At 38.4% G+C, this 22,278-nt stretch overlaps 1 protein-coding gene across 1 annotated transcript in view; it reads left to right on the forward strand.

Moving 5' to 3' along the window:
* Window positions 1-22,278, forward strand: part of NELL2 (neural EGFL like 2) — a 400,566-nt gene that overhangs the window by 277,802 nt on the left and 100,486 nt on the right. The window contains exons 14-15 of the mRNA XM_055394732.2: window positions 343-465; window positions 3,489-3,584. Of these exons, the coding sequence (XP_055250707.1) occupies window positions 343-465; window positions 3,489-3,584 (219 nt within the window). The remainder of the gene's footprint in view (window positions 1-342; window positions 466-3,488; window positions 3,585-22,278) is intronic.

A 22,278-nucleotide genomic window follows, 5' to 3' on the forward strand; every position in this document is an offset into this window, starting at 1 on the left:
GTGGCCGATTTATATCATGAGATAATTCCGCAAATATTAACCACTGAGACTAAACAACTAGCTTTGGGATCTACTTCTGAGAATTAATCCCTATCCTTCCCTCTCTGCTCCTCTATTCCTTCCTACTATTCGTTTGCTTTTGTCCAAATCTTTTGTGTTCAAAGTTTGTGGATGTATGCACTATGTATGTACCTCAAAGCACAAGCTCTTCTTTAATAGATAATTTGTGCATGTTTTTTGTTGGAAAGAAATACCATACAATAACAAAGATAAAGGTACAGTTTCAAACACAGTGTCTCTGAAAATCTGTCTTTGAGTAACAAAACTGTATCCTCATTTCAGAACATGATGAGTGTGTCACAAATCAGCACAACTGTGATGAAAATGCTTTGTGCTTCAATACTGTTGGAGGACACAACTGCGTCTGCAAGCCAGGCTATACCGGGAATGGAACTACATGCAAAGGTAAAAGATTTTAAGTGCTAATATGCTTCCATTAGGGATGATGCAATCCATCTCTCCTTCCCTCCACCCTTTTTCATCACTGTTACCTACCTTCTGGGTATTTCCCACAGCCATTGAGAACTTCAAAGTGTAGCTCACGTTCTTCCTCTTGGATTACATCAGTGTTTAAGTGGCCAGCTGTTCATCAACTCTGATTTAGCGTTCCATGACCTCAACCGCAGTGGTTTCTCACCTCTATTCCTCTCAAGCAGACCGTAGCCATAACCATACCCTAGGCACTTTTGTACAGAGCTGCTCCATCTTTGAAATCTGGACTTTATCTTTTTATTGTCTAACCCCAGGTCCCTCTGCTTCCAGTTTTTCCCCTCTGTTCTTTTCATAGTGTTTCATCTTTAACCTCTCTGACCTTTCCTTTTCATCCAGTTCTCCAGTCCCCTCCCAGGTTCATATATTTCTTTTTGAGTCCAAACATTACAGCTGTATTTTTTCAGCAGTACTATCAGCCCATTTATTTTACTACCATGATTCACTGTAAAATATCTATTTGGGATCAGTCGGACTGTTTTTCTTCTCTATTTTCTCTCTTGAGCGGTTAGGTACTAATTAACTGGGAATATTGGAATCGTATGTATTATCATCTCTGATTTTACCTGGCTTGTCAATACCAATCAATAATTCTCAGATTTTCATTTCCATCAGTGGATATTCCAGCTACTCTGCCACCATCCATTAATTCTCTCTTGCATCCATGCTCTCTTTTTCCTTCATCAGATGAGCTTACCTCCTAGTTCACAAGGGAAAGAGAGGAAACTGTTTTGGAAACTAGTTTGGAAACTCATACTGACTTCCATAGATAAAGTCCATGTTCCTTATTATGTCATATAAAACATGATTTGTCTAATTTGGGCCTTTTAAGCTTCAAAACTGACCATTCCTCAAATACACTGTCATGGAGATTACTAAAATTAATTTTACTTGATGCCATGTGTATGGGACACAGGAAATAACAATAAGTGATTATTAATGCAGTGGCCTTGGAGCATGAGTCTAAGGCCTGTTCTAAATAATACACTGGATGCACACATGGATGAGCCAGAGGATTATTCTGTTTGTAAAAGTTATGGAAATCCATAATTTAGAGGATTGTAAAGATCTACTCATTTAGGGGTCCAAATCCCTCAGAATCTAGACTGATCCAGAGGAAAGCTAAATCCATAGCATAGTGTACCTGAACCCTTAGGACTTCCCCAAAGCATCTGGGTGTGCTGAGAGTTAAGATTTCATCTGGGAGCCCAACCTTCTCAGTCCTAGTTGTATTTGACTCTCACTCCTTATTCGTATGAAGAGTAAAGTTTATAGTGTAAAGAATTCTTGAAGCCTTGAGTAGATGCAGATAGAAAATTCTCTGAAATAAGGAGAACTTTCCAGGATCTAGAAATTTCTTCTGGGAATTAGGACTATAGGTTGCCTGAGTAAAGACTCTCCAGTCCTGTGTGCCTCTCCGATGGGAATGTCAAAAGCTGGGAAGAGATGTAGTTTAGATGTAGGATCTGCATCCTGCCCTCCATCAACATGCTGAAATCTTGCAAATTACCCCAATGAGGATATATACATGATGTACCCTTTCTTTTTATGAGACTTAATTTCCTAATCTCTTTGCAAATTCCTGGTGAATAGGTATTGTTTTTGCCTAGGATGAAGACAGATTAGGACCTAATATCAAAGAAGTCAAGTGGGCCTCTTTGAGCCTCTTCTTTTAACTCAGCCACAGAATCTCAGATTTCTACAGTTTACCTCTCTGAGAAAATACATCCTAACTAACTCTAGGAAGCATGTGCCAAAAAATTAGAGAAAAAGCTTTTGCTTCAGGCCTGGAAAATGCTGGTGTTGTTCATCCATGACAGACCTGGCCAGACTGAGGGAGTAGCCCTGAGCCTTACAGAAACAAAGTATAAATTGAGGTGGAAATAAAAGTTTCTAAAGGTACACAGTCTTCAGTTCAGTTCAGTTCAGTCCAGTCGCTCAGTCGTGTCAGACTCTTTGCGACCCAATGAATCACAGCACGCCAGGCCTCCCTGTCCATCACCAACTCCCGGAGTTCACTCAAACACGTCCGTCGAGTTGGTGATGCCACCCAGCCATCTCATTCTCTGTCGTCCCCTTCTCCTCCCGCCCCCAATCCCTCCCAGCATCAGAGTCCTTTCCAGTGAGTCAACTCGTCGCATGAGGTGGCCAAAGTATTGGAATTTCAGCTTCAGCATCAGTCCTTCCAATGAACCTATCTTGTTTTTCTCACTTTTTTTTTGGAAGCCAGACCATCTCAAAACATCACCCTTTCAATGGCTTGAAGCTTGGCTCCCTTTTCTACTCACAGAAAAACTCCCCTCACTCATATACCCACTCTAACACAACAGGCCATGAAGTTCCTTTGCCCTGGATCCTGACCTATCCTTGGCGGGGGAATGCAAGATTCTAAGACCCCTTTGGCAAATTCTCATTATTGGCTAATTCATCCCTTTAGGATGGATTTATAGCTTTTTGAAAGATGGGGCATTTTTCTAGTATTTTTTGACATTTTGGACAGTGTGTAGAATGATCAGAGCCTCATAGGATTGTCATTTCTAGTTTCTGAGTCTCATTCTCTAGATTGTGGTTTGCTCTTTAGGTAATTGTCTAGGATAGTTGCCATTTTTTATAGTTTTAATTTCAAGATTTTTAGATTGTAATAATGAGATGTAATACTAATTCTAATGTACTTCCTGCTGTGTAAGGTTACTGGTTTTTGTTAAAAGAAAGTTCAGTATTTTCATTTGTAGGTGAAACACTTAACATCAGAAAGAGTATTATTCTGCAAATTGTGTTGAAGTTTCTTACCTATATGGAAAGTATATTATGAATATGAAATTATAATATAATGTATAGTTTGATGTCAGCATCTCCAAGGCAATAAAGAAAAGCTAGTTTGAAAAATCTTGAACTGCTTCCTTATAAAGTGCTAAAATCATGTATCTGAATTATTTTAGCATTTTGCCAAGATGGTTGTAGAAATGGAGGAGCTTGTATTGCTGCCAACGTGTGTGCCTGCCCACAAGGCTTCACCGGGCACAGCTGTGAAACAGGTAAGGATATCATACCATCTTCTAGAAAATGAACTTTTACACCAATGTATGAAGTAATCCATGAGGAAAATAGTGTTTCAAATAGGCTCTCAAAAGCATTGTTCTATTAACACAGAAGCTTAGGACGCAGGAGGTGGAAAGTTTCAGTGAGAGGTACTCACTGTTTGCCCAAAGTCTAAAGAGGTTTTGCAGCTATTATAACTAGAAGCATATTGAACTTTCGCAGAAAAAAAAATGTGTGGGATTGCCTAGGATTTTGTGACTTCACTATTCATTTTACTCATTTGGAGCCCCGTGTTCCTGAAAATTATATGATAATATCAAAACATGAAGTTCAAACTTCTGGTCAGCTCACTTCCTGGAATATACTACATCCTGCATCCACATCTGAGATGTTTTAATAAATTTTTCCCTGGTCCACTTAATGTTTTTTCATTGTCATATATTTACAAAATATTTAAGTTCTCTACTCCTTATTTTTTCCTCATCCAAGTCCATTCTGAACTTACTCTTTCTGATAGAGACTAATACAAAAGCTTTTAAAAATATTTAAATATATATATCTATATACAGTATATAGCTTATGACTCAAAGTAAGATTGTTTTGTCCATTTAAATACACCTTAAGAATTTTAAAAATACTTTTATTATTAGATCCTAATTAAAATCATGTCAGTAGTAGTTTTGGTTGCTTTGGGGTGCATGCCTGCTGTTGCTTTAGTCATGTCTGACTTTTTGCAACGCTCTGTACGTAGCTCACCAGGCTCCTCTGTCCATAAGATACTCCAGGCAAGAATACTGGAGTGGGTTGCCACATCCTCCATCAGGAGATTTTCCAAACCCAGGGATCAAACCCACATCTCTTATGTCTCCTGCATTGGCAGATAGATTCTTTACCACTAGGGCCACCTGGGAAGCCCTGCTTTGGGTTAAATGGATTCTAATAGCAGGTCCTCACAAAGTCCGATTATTCTCCTTAAGAGAAAAAGCTGCTGCCACCAGTGATTGGTGGTCACAGCCTCCTATTGGTTTTCATAAATCTCTGTGCAGTAGACACAGTGAATGTACCATCTCCATCCCTCTTGCAGTCATCTGGTTTAATAAACACATCGATCAAAATGTAAGACAGAAAATGCTCTGGTCCACTTGGGAAGTGAAAATTTTGCTGAATAAGTACTGCCACTGTACACAGAAGGATGCTCACGAAAGGACTGCATCACTACATCCTTTGTTTCTGCAGATGCCTCTAAGTGGTTCTTTTCAAAGTTCAGTGACTAATGGGTTACAAACATCTCTAACAGAAAATTCCTAGTGACTATCTTTGATATATGGGGCTCTTTCTTAAGGAGATCATTTCCTAAATCAGGAGTTCCAAAACTCATCGTGCATGTGAATCATTCAGAGAGCTTACTGACTACAGATTTCTGATAATTAACTATCTTGGATTTACTAGATCAAAATCAAATACTTCCAGTGCAATGGTTCTACAATGCTTCTATCCCATGATCTCTACTAGTAACCCCTCCACACACATATATCAAGGTACATTGTAATTCTCCTGTACATTAATTCCTGTGGTGACTATGTCCCTTGAATACTACAGTATTTTATGCTGTTTCTGGTGCAGAATCTAGTTAGTGAAATAGTGGCTTCTTCAGGGCATTTCAATGGTGTGGATTTTTGAAATAAAGACTGTCCCGGAAAATCTGGGATGAATAATGACCGTGCTCAATCCTGGATATTATTCCTCCACTAAAAAAAATTTATTTGGAGAAATTGTGAAAGTGTGAAATGGCATAAGATTAATATGAGCAATGTAAAATTTAAAACTGGAGTTAAAAATAACCCAACAGAATATGTAGCTTTCTCTATATAATTATCCTTGAACTTTCAGTCTATAAGAGGAGAGACTGACACTTGCTCTAAGTTCAGTTCACTTCAGTTCAGTCGCTCAGTCATGTCCGACGCTTTGTGATCCGTGAGCCACAGCCCACCAGGCCTCCCTGTCCAGCACCAACTCCCGGAGTTTACCCAAACTCATGTCCATTGAGTTGGTGATGCTATATAACCATCTCATCCTCTGTCATCCCCTTCTCCTCCTGCCTTCAATCTTTCCCAACATCAGGGTCTTTTCAATTGAGTCAGCCCTTTGCATCAGGTGGCGAAGTATTGGAATTAAAGCTTCAATATCAGTGCTTCCAATGAACACCCAGGACTGATCTCCTTTAGGATGGACTGGTTGGATCTCGTTGCAGTCCAAGGGACTGTCAAGAGTCTTTTCCAACACCACAGTTCAAAAGCATCAATTCTACAGTGCTCAGCTTTCTTTATAGTCCAACTCTCACATCCATACATGACTACTGGAAAAACCATGACCTTGACTAGATGGACATTTGTGAACAAAGCAATGTCTGTGCTTTTTAATATGCTGTCTAGGTTGGCCATAACTTTCCTTCCAAGGAGTAAGCGTCTTTTAATTTCATGGCTGCAGTCACCATCTGCAGTGATTTTGGAGCCCAGAAAAATAAAATCAGCCACTGTTTCTACTGTTTCCCCATCTATTTGCCATGAAGTGATGGGACCGGATGCCATGATCTTAGTTTTCTGAATATTGAGCTTTTTTTTTTTTTAAATATTTAGAGGCTAATTACTTTACATTATTGACTCTCCTCTTTCATGTTCATCAAGAGGCTTTTTAGTTCTTCTTCGCTTTCTGCCATAAGGGTGGTGTCATCTGCATATCTGAGGTTATTGATATTTCTCCCAGCGATCTTGATTCCAGCTGTGCTTCCTTCAGCCCAGCATTTCTCATGATGTACTCTGCATATAAGTTAAATAAGCAGGGTGACAATATACAGCCTTGACGTACTCCTTTTCCTAATTGGAACCAGTCTGTTGTTCCATGTCCAGTTCTAACTGTTGCCTCCTAGCCTGCATACAGATTTCTCAAGAGGCAGATCAGGTGATCTGTTATTCCCATCTCTTTCAGAATTTTCCAGTTTATTGTGATCTACACAGTCAAAGGCTTTGGCATAGTCAATAAAGCGGAAATAGATGTTTTTCTGGATCTCTCTTGCTTTTTTGATGATCCAGAGAATGTTGGCAATTTGATCTCTGGTTCCTCTACCTTTTCTTTTTTTTTTTAATATTATTTTCTTTCTTTATTCATTTATTTATTTTTTAATTTTAATAACATCTGGAAGTTCATGGTTCACGTATTGCTGAAGCTTGGCTTGGAGAATTTTGAGTATTAGTCTGCTAGCGTGTGAGATGGGTATTGGTGGAGAGGTCTGACAGAATGTGGTCCACTGGAGAAGGGAATGACAAATCACTTCAGTATTATTGCCTTGAAAACCCCATGAGTAGTATGAAAAAGCTAAAAGATAGGACACTGAAAGATGAACTCCCCAGGTCGGTAGGTGCCCAATATGCTACTGGAGATCAGTGGAGAAATAACTCCAGAAAGAATGAAGGGATGGAGCCAAAGCAAAAACAACACACAGTTGTGAATGTGACTGGTGATAAGAAGCAAGGTCCGATGCTGTAAAGAACAATATTGCATAGGAACCTGGAATGTTAGGTCCATGAATCAAGGCAAATTGGAAGTGGTCAAACAGGAGACGGCAAGAGTAAACGTCGACATTCTAGGAAATAACGAACTAAAATGGACTGGAATGGGTGAATTTAACTCAGTTGACCATTATATTTACTACTGTGGGCAGGAATCCCTTAGAAGAAATGGAGTAGCCATCATAGTCAACAAAAGAGTCCAAAATGCAGTACATGGATGCAATCTCAAAAATGACAGAATGATCTTTGTTCGTTTCCAAAGCAAACCATTCAATATCATGGTAATCCAAGTCTATTTCCCTACCAGTAATGCTGAAGAAGCTGAAGCTGAACAGTTCTATGAAGACCTAGAAGACCTTTTAGAATGAATACCCAAAATAGATGTCCTTTTCATTATAGGGGACTGGAATTCAAAAGTAGGAAGTCAAGAAATACCTGGAGTAACAGGCAAATTTGGCCTTGGAATATAGAATGAAGCAGGCCAAAGTCTAATAGAGTTTTGCCAAGAGAACGCACTGGTCATAGCAAACACCCTCTTCCAACAACACAAGAGAAGACTCTACACGTGGACATCAGCAGATGACCAACACTGAAATCAGATTGATTATATTCTTTGCAGCCAAAGATGGAGAAGCTCTATACAGATAGCAAAAAAAAGACCAGGAGCTGACTATGGCTCAGATCGTGAACTCCTTATTGCCAAATTCAGACTTAAATTGAAGAAAGTGGGGAAAACCACTAGACCATTGAGGTATGACCTAAATCAAATCCCTTATGATTATACAGTGGAAGTGAGAAATAGATTCAAGGGACTAGATCTGATAGAGTGCCTGAAAAACTGTGGACAGAGGTTTGTGACATTGTACAGAAGACAGGGATCAAGACCATCCCCAAGAAAAAGAAATGCATAAAAGCAAAATGGCTGTCTGAGGAGGCCTTACAAATAGCTGTGAAAAGAAGAGGAGCGAAAAGCAAAGGAGAAAAGGAAAGATACACCCATTTGAATGCAGTTCCAAAGAATAGCAAGGAGAGATAAGAAAACCTTCCTCAACAATCAATGCAAAGAAACAGAGGAAAGCAATAGAATGGGAAAGACTAGAGATCTCTTCAAAAAAGTTAGAGATACCAAGGGAACATTTCATGCAAAGGTGGGCTCACTCAAGGACAGAAATAGTATGAACCTAACAGAAGTAGAAGATAGTGGTGGCAAGAATAAGAAGAGGTGGCAAGAATACACAGAAAAACTATCCAAAAAAGATCTTCATGACCCAGATAATCATGATGGTGTGATCACTCACCTAGAGCCAGACATCCTGGAATGTAAAGTCAGATGGGCTTGATCACTGCGAACAAAGCTAGTGGAGGTGATGGGATTTCAGTTGACCTATTTCAAACCCTAAAAAATGATGCTGTGAAAGTGCTGCCCTCAATATATCAGCAAATTTGAAAAACTCAGCAGAGGCCACTGGACTGGAAAAGGTCAGTTTTTATTGCAGTCCCAAAGAAAGGCAATGCTCTAAGTAACTGTCTGTAAAAACCAAGGGCTTTGAGAAAGATGCAGGTCTGAAACCTAATTCTACTGTTTCCTTGTCATGTGGTCTCGGACAGGGTAATTAACTTCAGTGTCTTGTACTCTCTACGCATCACCTTCTTCTTCACCGATATCCTCAAAGATGGGCATTATCTTTGAGCTAACGTTCGTTTACAAGCAAAAATGTTAGGTTCATAGTGATTAATTTTTTCTAATGTCACAGAGTTAGCAGCTGAATACTAAGAGCTTTTTACCCCATACTCTACTTAAAAAAAAAATCTATATCAGTGCTTATCAAAGTTTTCAGTTTCTTTTGAATACACTAATGATGAGGGAGAGACAACGCCTTCATCTAGGGAGTTCCTGAAATGGCTAACCATGAGAGTAAATAAAATTTCTTCAAAACATTTTGTTTTAGCCTATAAATCCATTCATTTCTATTCCATATATAAAATATTTAATTCACTCACCATTGAGTAAAGTTGGTGCTCAGGACAGTGGGCCATAGTTTATCTCTGCTTTCTAGCATCTCTTAGCCCAGGACCATATTTCACTATTTGAGTAGCAAGGCATTCCTGCCTCCTCTCTGAGAAAGTGTAATAGAAATACTTGCCACAAGGTGTCCGTCCCAATAATTTCTCCAGGTTAGATCCTAATTCCTTACCTTCTGACACCACCACTTTGTTGATGTAGTTAGAAAGTGTGCTGTTAAAAAAAAAAAAAAAAACCTTCAGATGAGAAGTGATGCACAGTCCAACCTCCACAACCCAAATCTGATCATATCACCCCTGACAGAAGAAAAGTCAGTGCCTCCCACTGCCCTTGAGATAAAGGTCACCTGTCTTAATGCAACATTTGAGATTTGACCCCTGGCTCATCTACCCAACTTTCACCTGCTGGTCCTTCTGTCTGCTCACCTCATTTCCACTCCAGGAATGCAGTTTCATGGAGGTAAACTGATTTAAAGATTCACAAGATTTACTGATTTAAAGATTCATAAGATTCACTTAGATTCACTTCGGAGAAGGCAATGGCAAGCCACTCCAGTACTCTTGCCTAGAAAATCCCGTGGATGGAGCAGCCTGGTAGGCTGCAGTCCGTGGGGTCGCTAAGGGTCGGACACGACTGAGCGACTTTACTTTCACTTTTCACTTCCACACATTGGAGAAGGAAATGGCAACCCACTCCAGTGTTCTTGCCTGGAGAATCCCAGGGACGGGGGAGCCTGGTGGGCTTCCGTCTATGGGGTCACACAGAGTCGGACACGACTGAAGTGACTTAGCAGCAGCAGCAGCAGCAGCAGCAAGATTCACTTATGAATCTTTGAGACATTGTGTTAGGCCTACACCTTATTAGGTGCTCCACAGATTTTTGTTGAATAAATAAGCAAAGATATAAATGAGGAAGAAAAGATGATGTGGTTACTTCCATATTTGCTGGATATTTTAAAATATTAGTTTAAAGAGGCCATCAGTATCATCTGATCTTGTGCTTTCACCTACTGGATGAGGTAATTTCTGCACAGAGTTGTGGAGGAACTTATATATGGTGTTTAATTGTAGTTACAGGCCTGCACTGTAGAACTCAAGGCTTCTGTTTCCTTTCTCCTTCTTCCCGTCCTTACTCCCCCTCCCTTGCTCCCTTCCCTCCTTCCTTCCTTTCTTCCTCCCGTCCTTCCTTCCTTTCTGTTTATGCCATGTTATATGTTCAGGAATTCATCGTGCTGTCATTACTCATCAAGTCTGTGTTTTTCTTATGCCTGCCCCTTCAGCTACCGTTCTTTAACAGTGACTTCTGTGACAGAGTTTCTCTCTCGAGGTAGGGAAGAATCAGCATTGCCAAGATTACTCACGTATAGGAATGGCCTGAATGTCTGCTGTAGTTGGATGCTGCCTGATAGCTTAGAAAGGAGATTAATGCCTGGCTCCAGTCGCTGTCTACTGAGCCCTCACAGTGGAATGTCTGAGAAGGAAGTAAGAGGATTTCCTGATTTCTTGAAGGATAATCTTAATGAAAATGAGTTTTACCAACCCTTATTACTTTAGTCAAAAAGTCTCCTCTGAACCCCCTCCTCCCTAACTTATTTAGTCTATTTCTCCATCATGTGTACCTTGGTGAAATGATTGAATCCGTTTACCAACTTCACAAAAGGGCTTTGTATATGTTTTTACTGAGTAAAATTAATTTTCATGGCCTTCTTTTTTAGCCACTTGTAAGATTACATACTTGTAAAGCATGACTTCATTTTTAATTAAACATCCTAATATTCCGTCATGTGTTTAACTTGGGTTTAGCAGGGTGATTATTTCTTGGATAACTCAATAAAATGTATTTGAAATCTATGTGCTGAAGTTTAACAGCTCTATCACTGCCATGCTGTATTTATTGCTCAATTGCTAAATCTCAGCAAACATGTGTCTGATGATCTAATTAATATGTGAGGCTGTCATACTAAAAGTAAATCTCTCAATCATGATTTGCAGCATGACTCTAAAGCAGTTGACAGTCCCCTATAGGTAACTGCTGACATATCAAATTAAAATGCTTATGACTGGGAAAAAGTTGATATCAAATGGCAAAACTAAAAAAAAAAAATGTACTGCAGTATCAAAGAAAAGGATATCAGACATTTTAGTGTTAAATGGCTGTGTGTGTGTAAAATAATGGGTTTACTGACCGCAGATCATAATATGAGATGAATTTTTAATTATTTTCAGTGAGTAATTAAATGAATGTAAATTTAGTTGTATTCCTAAGTATTTTTCTAGCTTTTAATATCTCTAATTTCAAAATGAAACATGATGCATGAGGCATATATGAATGTTGTTTTACATGCAAGGTAACTTTAAATTGGTTGAGGTGGATTGATTTTTTTAAAAGTTCATATTATTACTGTTATAGTGTAGGTTGTAAAAATCCTTCAATTCATTTATAGTAAAGTTATTTTTCTGGTAGTATGCATAGTTAGCATTTATAATTAATGTCAAATTGTATTACATTTCCTGATATTGTTAAACTAGCAAAGTTTCAAAACATTTCTGCCATAGCCTATTTTTTTTTTACCTAAATGACTCACAGTGAAATTCCATTAGCAAAATGTATAACTTTTCGTAGGAGTAAATAATTTGAATAAAAATGTTGAGATAACATAGTTTAAAAAGAAAGAAAAAGTATAGATGACTTTGCTTTACCAACAACCGATCTTTTTTTTTTTTTTTAAGCATTGTTTTGAATCATTTTGCTCTCAGTTCAGTTCAATTCAGTCGTTCAGTCATGTTTGACTCTTTGCAACCCCATGGACTGCAGCACACCAGGCTTCCCTGTCCATCACCAACTTCCAGAGCTTTTTCAAACTCATGTCCATCGAGTTGGTGATGTCATCCAACCATTTCATCCTCTGTCGTCCTCTTCTTCTCCCACCTTCAATCTTTCCAAGCATCAGGGTCTTTTCAAATGAGTCAGTTCTTCGTATCAGGTGGCCAAAGTATTGGAGTTTCAGCTTCAGCATCAGTGCTTCCAATGGACACCCAGGACTGATCTCCTTTAGAATGGACTGGTTGGGTCTCCTTGCAGTTCAAGGGACTCCCAAGAGTCTTCTCCAGCACCTCAGTTCAAAAGCACCAATTCTTCAGCACTCAGCTTTCTTTTAGTGCAACTCTCACATCCATACATGACTACTGGAAAAACCATAGCCTTGACTAGACGGACCTTTGTTGGCAAAGTAATGTCTCTGCTTTTTAATATACTGTCTATGTTGGTCATAACTTTTCTTCCAAGGAGCAAGTGTTTTTTAATTTCATGGCTGCAGTCAGCATCCACAGTGATTTTGGAGCCCAAACTGATTAAGTCTGCCACTGTTTCTACCGTTTCCCCATCTATTTGCCATGAAGTGATGGGACCAGATGCCATGACCTTAGTTTTCTGAATGTTGAGCTTTAAGCCAACTTTTTCACTCTCCTCTTTCACTTTCATCAAGAGGGTCTTTAGTTTTTCTTCACTTTCTGCCATAAGACTGGTGTCATCTGCATATCTGAGGTTATTGATATTTCTCCCGGAAATCTTGACTCCATCTTGTGCTTTATCCAGTGCAGCATTTCTGATGATATACTCTTCATATAAGTTAAATAAGCAGGGTGACAATATACAGCCTCGGTGTACTCCTTTTCCTATTTGGAACCAGTCTGTTGTTCCATGTCCAGTTCTAACTGTTGCTTCCTGATGTGCATACAGATTTCTCAAGAGGCAGGTCAGGTTATCTGGTATTCCCATCTCTTGAAGAATTTTCTGCAATTTGTTGTGATCCACACAGTCAAAGGCTTTGGTGTAGTCAATAAAGCAGAAGTAGATGTTTTTCTGTAGCTCTCTTGCTCTTTCTATGATCCAGCAGATGTTGGCAATTTGATATCTGGTTCCCTGTCTTTTCTAAATTCGGCTTGAACATCCGGAAGTTCATGATTCACGTTTTGTTGATGCCTAGCTTGGAGAATTTTGAGCATTACTCTGCTAGCGTGTGAGATGAGTGCAATTCTGCTGTAGTTTGAGCATACTTCGGCATTGCCTTTCTTTGCAATTGTAATGAAAATGGACCTTTTTCAGTCCTATGGCCACTGCTGAGTTTTCCAAATTTGCTGACATATTGAGTGCAGCACTTTCACAGCATCATCTTTTAGGATTTGAAATAGTTCAACTGGAATTCCATCACCTCCACTAGCTTTGTTCATAGTGATGCTACCTCAGGCCCACTTGACTTTGCATTCCAGGATGTCTGGTTCTAGGTGTGTGGTCACACCATCATGGTTATCTGGGTCATGAAGATTTTTTTGTATAGTTTCTGTGTATTTTTGCCACCTTTTCTTAATATTTTCTCCTTCCATGAAGTCCATACCATTTTTATCCTTTATTGTGCCCGTCTTTACGTGAAATATTCCCTTGGTATCTCTAATTTTCTTGAAGAGATCTCTAGTCTTTTCCATTCTATTGTTTTCCTCAGTTTCTTTGTATTGATCACTGAGAAAGGCTTTCTTATTTCTCCTTGCTTTTCTTTGGAACTCTGCATTCAAATGGGTATATCTTTCCTTTTCTCCTTTGCCTTTCACTTTTCTCTTCTTTTCTTAGCTATTTGTAAGGCCTCCTCAGACAACCATTTTTTCTTTTTGAATTTCCTTTTATTGGGGATGGTCTTGATCACTGCCTCCTGTACAGTGTCACAAACCTCCATCCATAGTTCTTCAGGCACTCTGTCAGATCTAATCATTTTGCTCTACTTAAACAAATACAAACTTCCTATACAAAAGCCAAAACAAACTTCATTGTAAAAACTTGTGAAGAAGGAAGTTAAACTTCTGATCCTTCTCCATGTCTATTAGAGTCACCTTTCCAGATCTGAATTTCTCAGTGGAAGAGACAAGACACAGAGCAGGTATTTCAGTGGCTTTTGTAATGTGGGAACAGACCTGTGGTGGTTGTTTTCAGTCACTCAGTCATGTCTCTTTGCGACCCCATGGGTTGCAGCATGCCAGGCTCCTCTGTCCTCCACTGTCTCCTGGAGTTTGCTGAAATTCATGGCCATTGAGTCTGTGATGCTATCTAAACATTTTATCCTCTGCTGCCGCCTTCTCATTTGCCTTTTCCAGGTATTCATTAATCTGCCTAAGGTGGGGACTCCAATCATACTTGCTGAGACCTAAGTGATCTATCTTATTGGTTTCTACTGATAAAAGTGAATGAATTACATTTGATGAATGAATGTATATTAATGAGCTTAGGATGAATTTAGATGCCAGTGTTACTTTTTCTTGTCACCAAATTAAAAACAAAAGCTCTCACCAAAAGCTTTTTGACCATACCTGTATATGAGTTAGTTTAGGTGCTTAAGACATGTCTTTTCTTTATGTTGGTGATCCTTGACCTCTTTTAAATAATCCTTTTAATTTTTTAATGTTATGCCAAACCTTGTTTCTCCTTGAAGCATTTAACTGAATGGTCAAAAATATAAAAACTAGTGTCAGAGTAACATCGGCAAGGTCCTAGATCTACTCTTGTCCAGCTGTGTGATCTTTTCTATATTACTTCATTTTCCTATGCCTTAATCTTTATGTATGTAAAATTAAGATAATAAAACCTATCTCATTGGTTGTTCTGAAAATTAAAATAAGTAACATTAACAGGCCACACCACACCATGTCTTAGATGTGGTGAGCACTCAATAAATCACATTTGATGTGTTTCTATTATACATTTTAAGTAAAATTTACATACAGAGCTGTCTGAAGCTTTTAAATGTCCTTAAATTGGCTGCATGTACCCTGAGATGTTATAAAATAAGGGTTAAAAATAAGAAATAATTTGTTTTCTTGATTTATTTATAAACCTGCTTTAAGTATAAATTTACCACATTTCAATGATTTTAAATGTTTAATTTAGGAATTTTCATTCTTCACATTTGCTTATAATTGCTTTATTTTAATTCTAATGCTAATCTTTATAAAATAATGTTTTATGGAAATTTAAGTCTTTGTACTATTCAAAAAGTAGTTAAAAGTTCTCAGTGTTAATCTCAAAGTCATTTTTCCAAGTCCTTCAGGTTAATTGGAAAAAAATCTTACTCTTTCCATGTATTAGTCATGTATAATAGATAACAACTCTGATGGGGAAATTTTTCAGACTGTTTTATTGTAAGGCCTGCCTAATTAACACTAGAAGTGAGGACACATCATGGAGTTAATGTAAGGGGGAGAAAAAAGTACATTTCAAGCTATTAGAAGGCTGGTCTCCAGAAATAAAATTTAGAAATTTGGAAGAGAGCTCCACTTTTGTTTTAAAATATTGATAATTTTTTCATGGGCTCACATTTGAATATAACTTACATTTGATTATAACCTTGAGTTCCTAGTATCCATATATCCCCTCTTCTTTTATTCAAAGCAAACTTAGATTTTTCTTTGATATTATTCTAAAATCAATTAACTGAATAAATCATTAATATCTTGAATAAGCAATATAGGTACATGGTATAAAATTTCAAAGAACAAAGAACATATAATGAAAAGTAAATTTCCTTTGTATCTCTTCCTTAATCACTGCTTTTCTTCCCCCTTTAACAATATGCTTTGGAACTCATAGTATTGATATATTTTCATTGGACAGAGTGATTCAAATAGGAAAGTCAATGTTACAGAAGCCTGCTATCCCTCACGTAAGTACACTTTTAGTTTGTAACTCTGAGGTCACTAATAGCAATGCACATTCTGGGTATAGGATCTTTCTTTTTCTTTGGGCACCCTCATTTGGTTGGGGAAGTTCTAGTACTTTCTCCTTCGTATATTCTAATTTTGTTTACATACATAAGCTGATGAACTTCTATTCATCAGAAATATGAGGACGTATCAGCTTGATATCTTGGAGAGACTTTTGAAAGTGGAAAAGACACAAACAGGCTTCCCAGGAGGCTCAGCAGTAAAGAATCTGCCAGCAATACAGCAGAGGCAGAAGACTCGGGTTCCATCCCAGGGTCAGGAAGATCCCCTCGAGGAAGGCGTGGTAACCCAGTACACGATTCTTGCTCAGAAAATCCCAGGACAGAGGAACCTGGTGGGCTACAGTCCGTAGGGTTGCAAAGAGTCGGATGTGACTGAAGCAACTGAGCACTGCACAGCACAAAGAGGCAAACAGCTATCTGGCACTTCAGTTCAGTTCAGTTCAGTTCAGTCACTCAGTCGTGTCCAACTCTTTGCGACCCCATGAACTACAGCATGCCAGGCCTCCCTGTCTATCACCAACTCCTGGATCTTCTCTAATTCAATATATATGTATGACATATTTCATATTCAGTCAAATTATGTTTGCTTCTTGCATTTCATTTATTTCTTCTACCTTTTGTTTCTTTCTTCCTGAAGGACCTACGTTAGTACTCTCGGAAAAAAAAAAAGAGTGTTAATCACTCAGACGTTTCTGATTCTTTGCCTCCCCGTGGACTGTAACCCACCAGACTCTTCTGCCCATGGGATTCTCCAGGCAAGAATACTGGAGTGGGTAGCTATTCCCTTCTCCAGGGGATCTTCCTGACCCAGAGATTGAACCCGGGTCACCTGCATTGCAGGCAGATTCTTTACCATTTAGTCTATTAGTGGCAAACTCTCTATCTTGGCTTGAAATGAGCTTTATGCTGTTTTCATTCTTAGATGAGTTTGGTATAGAATTTCAGGTGTTTTCTCTAAGCCCATGAGGGAAATATTCTACTTGGAATTGAACTGTGGACGTAGCTGCTTCTTTCTTTTCACCCAATTTCTGATGCTCTCAAAGAGAGTCTGTACATCTTTCTGGAGGGTTCTTATCCATGGCTAGTTTCCATTTCTTTCTTTATGTAAGCTTTATGGAAGAAGCCACTGGAATTTAGGTATAACATAACCGTAACAGTCAACTTTATCCAGACGATAAGTGACTCTTCCTTAAGAACTCTGCTGTTTTTTGAGAGAATAAAATATAGTCTAGGTCATTTAGTTTTAGATTTAAGCTAAACTGTAGTACACAGAGACAAAGGTAAATATCAAATGTATGGGTATATACTCAATCAAAGGAGATGAATCAAATTTGCAAATGACATAGATTGAGAAAGGTAGCTAATATGGCAAAAAACAGAACCGAGATTCAAAACTACTCAGACTGTAAGAACAAGAGGATTGAAATACTCGTATGACATTTAACAAACATTTAAAAGCACTTCCTGTAGCTGTCCTACTTTCAGCTTTCAAATAAGGACACACTGCTTCAACCAATGTTTCATTTTTAGAGTCATAATTCTGATCTCTTACATCTTGGGCCCACATTCATTATCCTGCCATTTGACTTTCTTCTTTTCTTTTACTGTCCTTCTTTCTCTCTGTCCCCTTTTCCCTATTCCCTCCTACTGGTTCCTTGAGAATAGAAAGGAAACCTACAATTTTTTTGTTTTTTATGGGGCTCAGCATCATGCTTTGCGTATAGTAGGCATTCAATGAATATTAATAAAATATAAATAGACTCTTACATTTGGATTAGAAAAAACAACTGCACAGGATTGAGGAAACCAACTTTAACAGTTTCATGCTCTCCTTGACCACTCATCCAATTTAAGTATGAGAAAAAGTATATTGTGCTACTTAAAAGAAAGTATATACTAAGTCTGTGTTAGAAACAGAGCATAAAAACTAACATAAGTAATTTGCAGTTGTTCAGTCACTAAGTGGCGTCTGACTCTTTGCAACCTCATGGACTGCAGTGCACCAGGCTTCCCTGTCTTTCAGTATCTCCCAGAGTTTGCTCAAACCAGTGTCCATTGAGTCAGTGATGCCATCCAACCATCTCATCCTCTGTTGCCCCTTTCTCCTCCTGCCCTCAGTCTTTCCTGCATCACGGTCTTTTCCAATGAGTCAGCTCTAGCACATCAAATGGCCAAAATATTGGAGCTTCAGCTTCAGCATCAGTCCTTCCCATGAATTCCTTTGGAGTTGACGGGTTTGATCTTCTTTTTGTAAGGGACTCTTAAGAATCTTATCCAGCAACACAGTTTGAAAGCATCAATTCTTCAGTGCTCAGGCATCTTCATGGTCTAACTCTCACATCCATACATGACTACTTGAAAAGCCATAGCTTTGACTAGATGGACCTTTGTTGGCAAGGTGATGCCTTTGCTTTTTAATGCGCTGTCTGGATTTGTCATAGCTTACTTTCTTCTAATTTCATGGCTGCAGTCACCATCCACAGTGTTTCAGGAGCCCAAGAAAATAAAGTATGTCACTCTTTCTACTTTTCCCCTATCTATTTGCCTTAAAGTGATGGGACTGGATGTCATGATCTTAGTTTTTTGAATGTTGAGTTTTAAGCCAGGTTTTTCACACTCCTCTTTCACTTCCAAAGAGAGGCTCTTTAGTTCCTCTTCAGTTCAGTTTAGTCACTCAGTCATGTCTGACTCTTTGTAACCCCATGGACTGCAGAATGCCAGACTTCCCTGTCCTTCCCCAATTCCCAGAGCTTGCTCAAACTCATGTCCATTGAGTTGGTGATGCCATCCAAGCATCTCATCCTCTGTCATCCCCTTCTCCTCCTGCCTTCAGTCTTTCCCAGCATCAGGGTCTCTTCCTTTTTTTAAAAAATTTATTTATTTATTTATTTTACTTTTTTTTTTTATTATTACCTTACATTAATATATTGGTTGGTTTTGCCATACATTGACACAAATCCGCCCCGGGTGTACATGTGTTCCCTTTCTTGAACCCCCCTCCCACCTCACTCTTCCCCATATCCTCCCTCCAGGTCATCCCCGTGCACCAGCCCCAAGCATCCTGTATCATGCATCCAACCTGGACTGGTGATTCATTTCACATATGATAATATACATGCCATGCTACAATGCCGTTCTCCCCAATCATCTCACCCTCACCCTCTCCCACAGAGTCCCAAAGACTGTTCTATACACCTATGTCTCTTATGCAGTCTCATATACAGGATTAAGGTTACCATCTTTGTAAATTCCATATATATGCGTTAGTATACTGTATTGATGTTTTACTTTCTGGCTTACTTCACTCTGTATAATAGGCTCCAGTTTCATCCACCTCATTAGAACTGGTTCAAATGCATTCTTTTTAATGGCTGAAAAATACTCCATTGTGTATATGTACCAAAGCTTTCTTATCCATTCATCTGCAGATGGACATCTAGGTTGCTTCCATGTCCTGGCTATTATAAACAGTGCTGCAATGAACATTGGAGTACATGTGTCTCTTTCAATTCTGGTTTCCTCAGTGTGTATGCCCAGGAGTGCGATTGCTGGATCATATGGCAGTTCTATTTCCAGGTTTTTGAGGAATCTCCACACTGTTCTCCATAGTGGCTGTACTAGTTTGCATTCACACCAACAGTGTAAGAGGGTTCCCTTTTCACCACACCCACTCCACCATTTATTGCATGTAGACTTTTGGATAGCAGCCATTCTGACTGGTGTGAAATGGTATCTCATTGTGGTTTTGATTTGCATTTCTCTGATTATGAGGGATGTTGAGCATTTTTTCATGTGTTTGTTAGCAATCTGTATGTCTTCTTTGGAGAAAGGTCTGTTTAGTTCCTTGGCCCATTTTTTGATTGGGTCACTTATTTTTCTGGAATTGAGCTGCAGGAGCTGCTTGTATATTTTTGAGATTAATCCTTTATCAGTTGCTTCATTTGCTATTATTTCCTCCCATTCTGAAGGCTGTCTTTTCACCTTGCTTATAGTTTCCTTTGCTGTGCAGAAGCTTTTGATTTTAATTAGGTCCCATTTGTTTATTTTTGCTTTTATTTCCAATATTTTGGGAGGTGGGTCTTGGAGGATCCTGCTGTGATTTATGTCAGAGAGTGTTTTGCCTACGTTCTCCTCTAGGAGTTTTATAGAATCTGGTCTTATATTTAGCTCTCTAATCCATTTTGAGTTTATTTTGGTGTATGGTGTTAAGAAGGGTTCTAGTTTCATTCTTTTACAAGTGGCTGACCAGTTTTCCCAGCACAACTTGTTAAAGAGACTGTCTTTTCTCCATTTTATATTCTTGCCTCCTTTGTCAAAGATAAGATGTCCATAGGTGGATGGATTATCTCTGGGCTTTCTGTTTTGTTCCATTGATCTATATTTCTGTCTTTATGCCAGTACCATACTGTCTTGATGACTGTGGCTTTGTAGTAGAGCCTGAAGTCCGGCAGGTTAATTCTTCTTCTTCAAGATTGCTTTGGCTATTCGAGGTTTTTTGTATTTCCATACAAATTGTGAGATTATTTGTTCTAGTTCTGTGAAAAATATCGTTGGTAGCTTGATAGGGATTGCATTGAATGTATAAATTACTTTGGGTAGTATACTCATTTTGACAATATTTATTCTTCCAATCCATGAACACGGTATATTTCTCCATCTATTAGTGTCCTTTTTGATTAATTTCACTAGTGTTTTATAGTTTTCTATGTACAAGTCTTTTGTTTCCTTAGGTAGATATATTCCTAAGTATTTAATTCTTTTCGTTGCAACAGTGAATGGAATAGTTTCCTTAATGTCTCTTTCTGTTTTTTCATTATTAGTGTATAGGAATGCAAGGGATTTCTGTGTGTTAATTTTATATCCTGCAACGTTACTGTATTCATTGATTAGCTCTAGTAGTTTTCTGGTAGAGTCTTTAGGGGTTTCTGTGTAGAGGATCATGTCATCAGCGAACCGTGAAAGTTTTACTTCTTCTTTTCCAATTTGTATTCCTTTTATGTCTTTTTCTGCTCTGATTGCTGTAGGCAAAACTTCCAGAACTATGTTGAATAGTAGTGGTGAGAGTGGGCACTCTTGTGTTGTTCCTGACTTTAGGGGAAATGTTTTCAGTTTTTCACCGTTGAGGATAATGTTTGCTGTGGGTTTGTCATATATAGCTTTTATTATGTTGAGATATGTCCCTTCTATTCCCACTTTCTGGAGGGTTTTTTTTATCATAAATGCATGTTGAATTTTGTCGAAGGCTTTCTCTGCATCTATTGAGATAATCAAATGATTTTTATTTTTCAGTTTGTTCATGTGGTGTATTACATTGATTGATTTGCGGATATTGAAGAATCCTTGCATTCCTGGGATAAAGCCCCCTTGGTCATGATGTATGATCTTCTTAATGTGTTGTTGGATTCTGATTGCTAGAATTTTGTTCAGGATTTTTGCATCTATGTTCATCAGTGATATTGGCCTGTAGTTTTCTTTTTTTGTGGGGTCTTAACCAGGTTTTGGGATTAGGGTGATGGTGGCCTCATAAAATGAGTTTGGAAGTTTCCCTTCCTCGGCAATTTTCTGGAAGAGTTTGAGTAGAATAGGTGTTAGCTCTTCTCTAAATTTTTGGTAGAATTCAGCTGTGAAGCCGTCTGGACCTGGGCTTTTGTTTGCTGGAAGATTTCTAATTACTTCCTATAGTTCCATGCTTGTGATGGGTCTGTTCAGATTTTCTATTTCTTCCTGGTTCAGTTTTGGCAAGGTGTACTTTTTTAGGAATTTGTCCATTTCTTCCAAGTTATTCATTTTATTGACATATAATTGCTGATAGTATTCTCTAATAATCCTTTGTATTTCTGTGTTGTCGGTTGTGATCTCTCCATTTTCTTTTCTAATTTTATTGATTTGGTTCTTCTCCCTTTGTTTCTTGATGAGTCTGGCTAGTGGTTTGTCAATTTTATTTACCTTCTCAAAGAACCAGCTTTTGACTTTGTTGATTTTTGCAATGGTCTCTTTTGGTTTTTTTGCATTTATCTCTGCCCTAATTTTTTACGATTTCTTTGCTTCTACTAACCCTGGGGTTCTTAATTTCTTCCTTTTCTAGTTTCTTTAGATGTAGAATCAGGTTATTTAGTTGACTTTCTTCTTGTTTCTTGAGGTGTGCCTGTATTGCTATGAACTTCCCCCTTAGCACTGCTTTTACAGTGTCCCAGAGGTTTTGGGTTGTTGTGTTTTCATTTTCATTCATTTCTGTGCATATTTTGATTTCTTTTTTGATTTCTTCTATGATTTGTTCATTATTCAGTAGCGTGTTGTTCAGCCTCCATATGTTGGCATTTTTAATAGTTTTTCTC

This window comes from Moschus berezovskii, chromosome 6 (genome assembly GCF_049115385.1).
Source record: "Moschus berezovskii isolate FMDL1 chromosome 6, NW_MosBer_1.0, whole genome shotgun sequence".
Classification (NCBI taxonomy): domain Eukaryota; kingdom Metazoa; phylum Chordata; class Mammalia; order Artiodactyla; family Moschidae; genus Moschus; species Moschus berezovskii.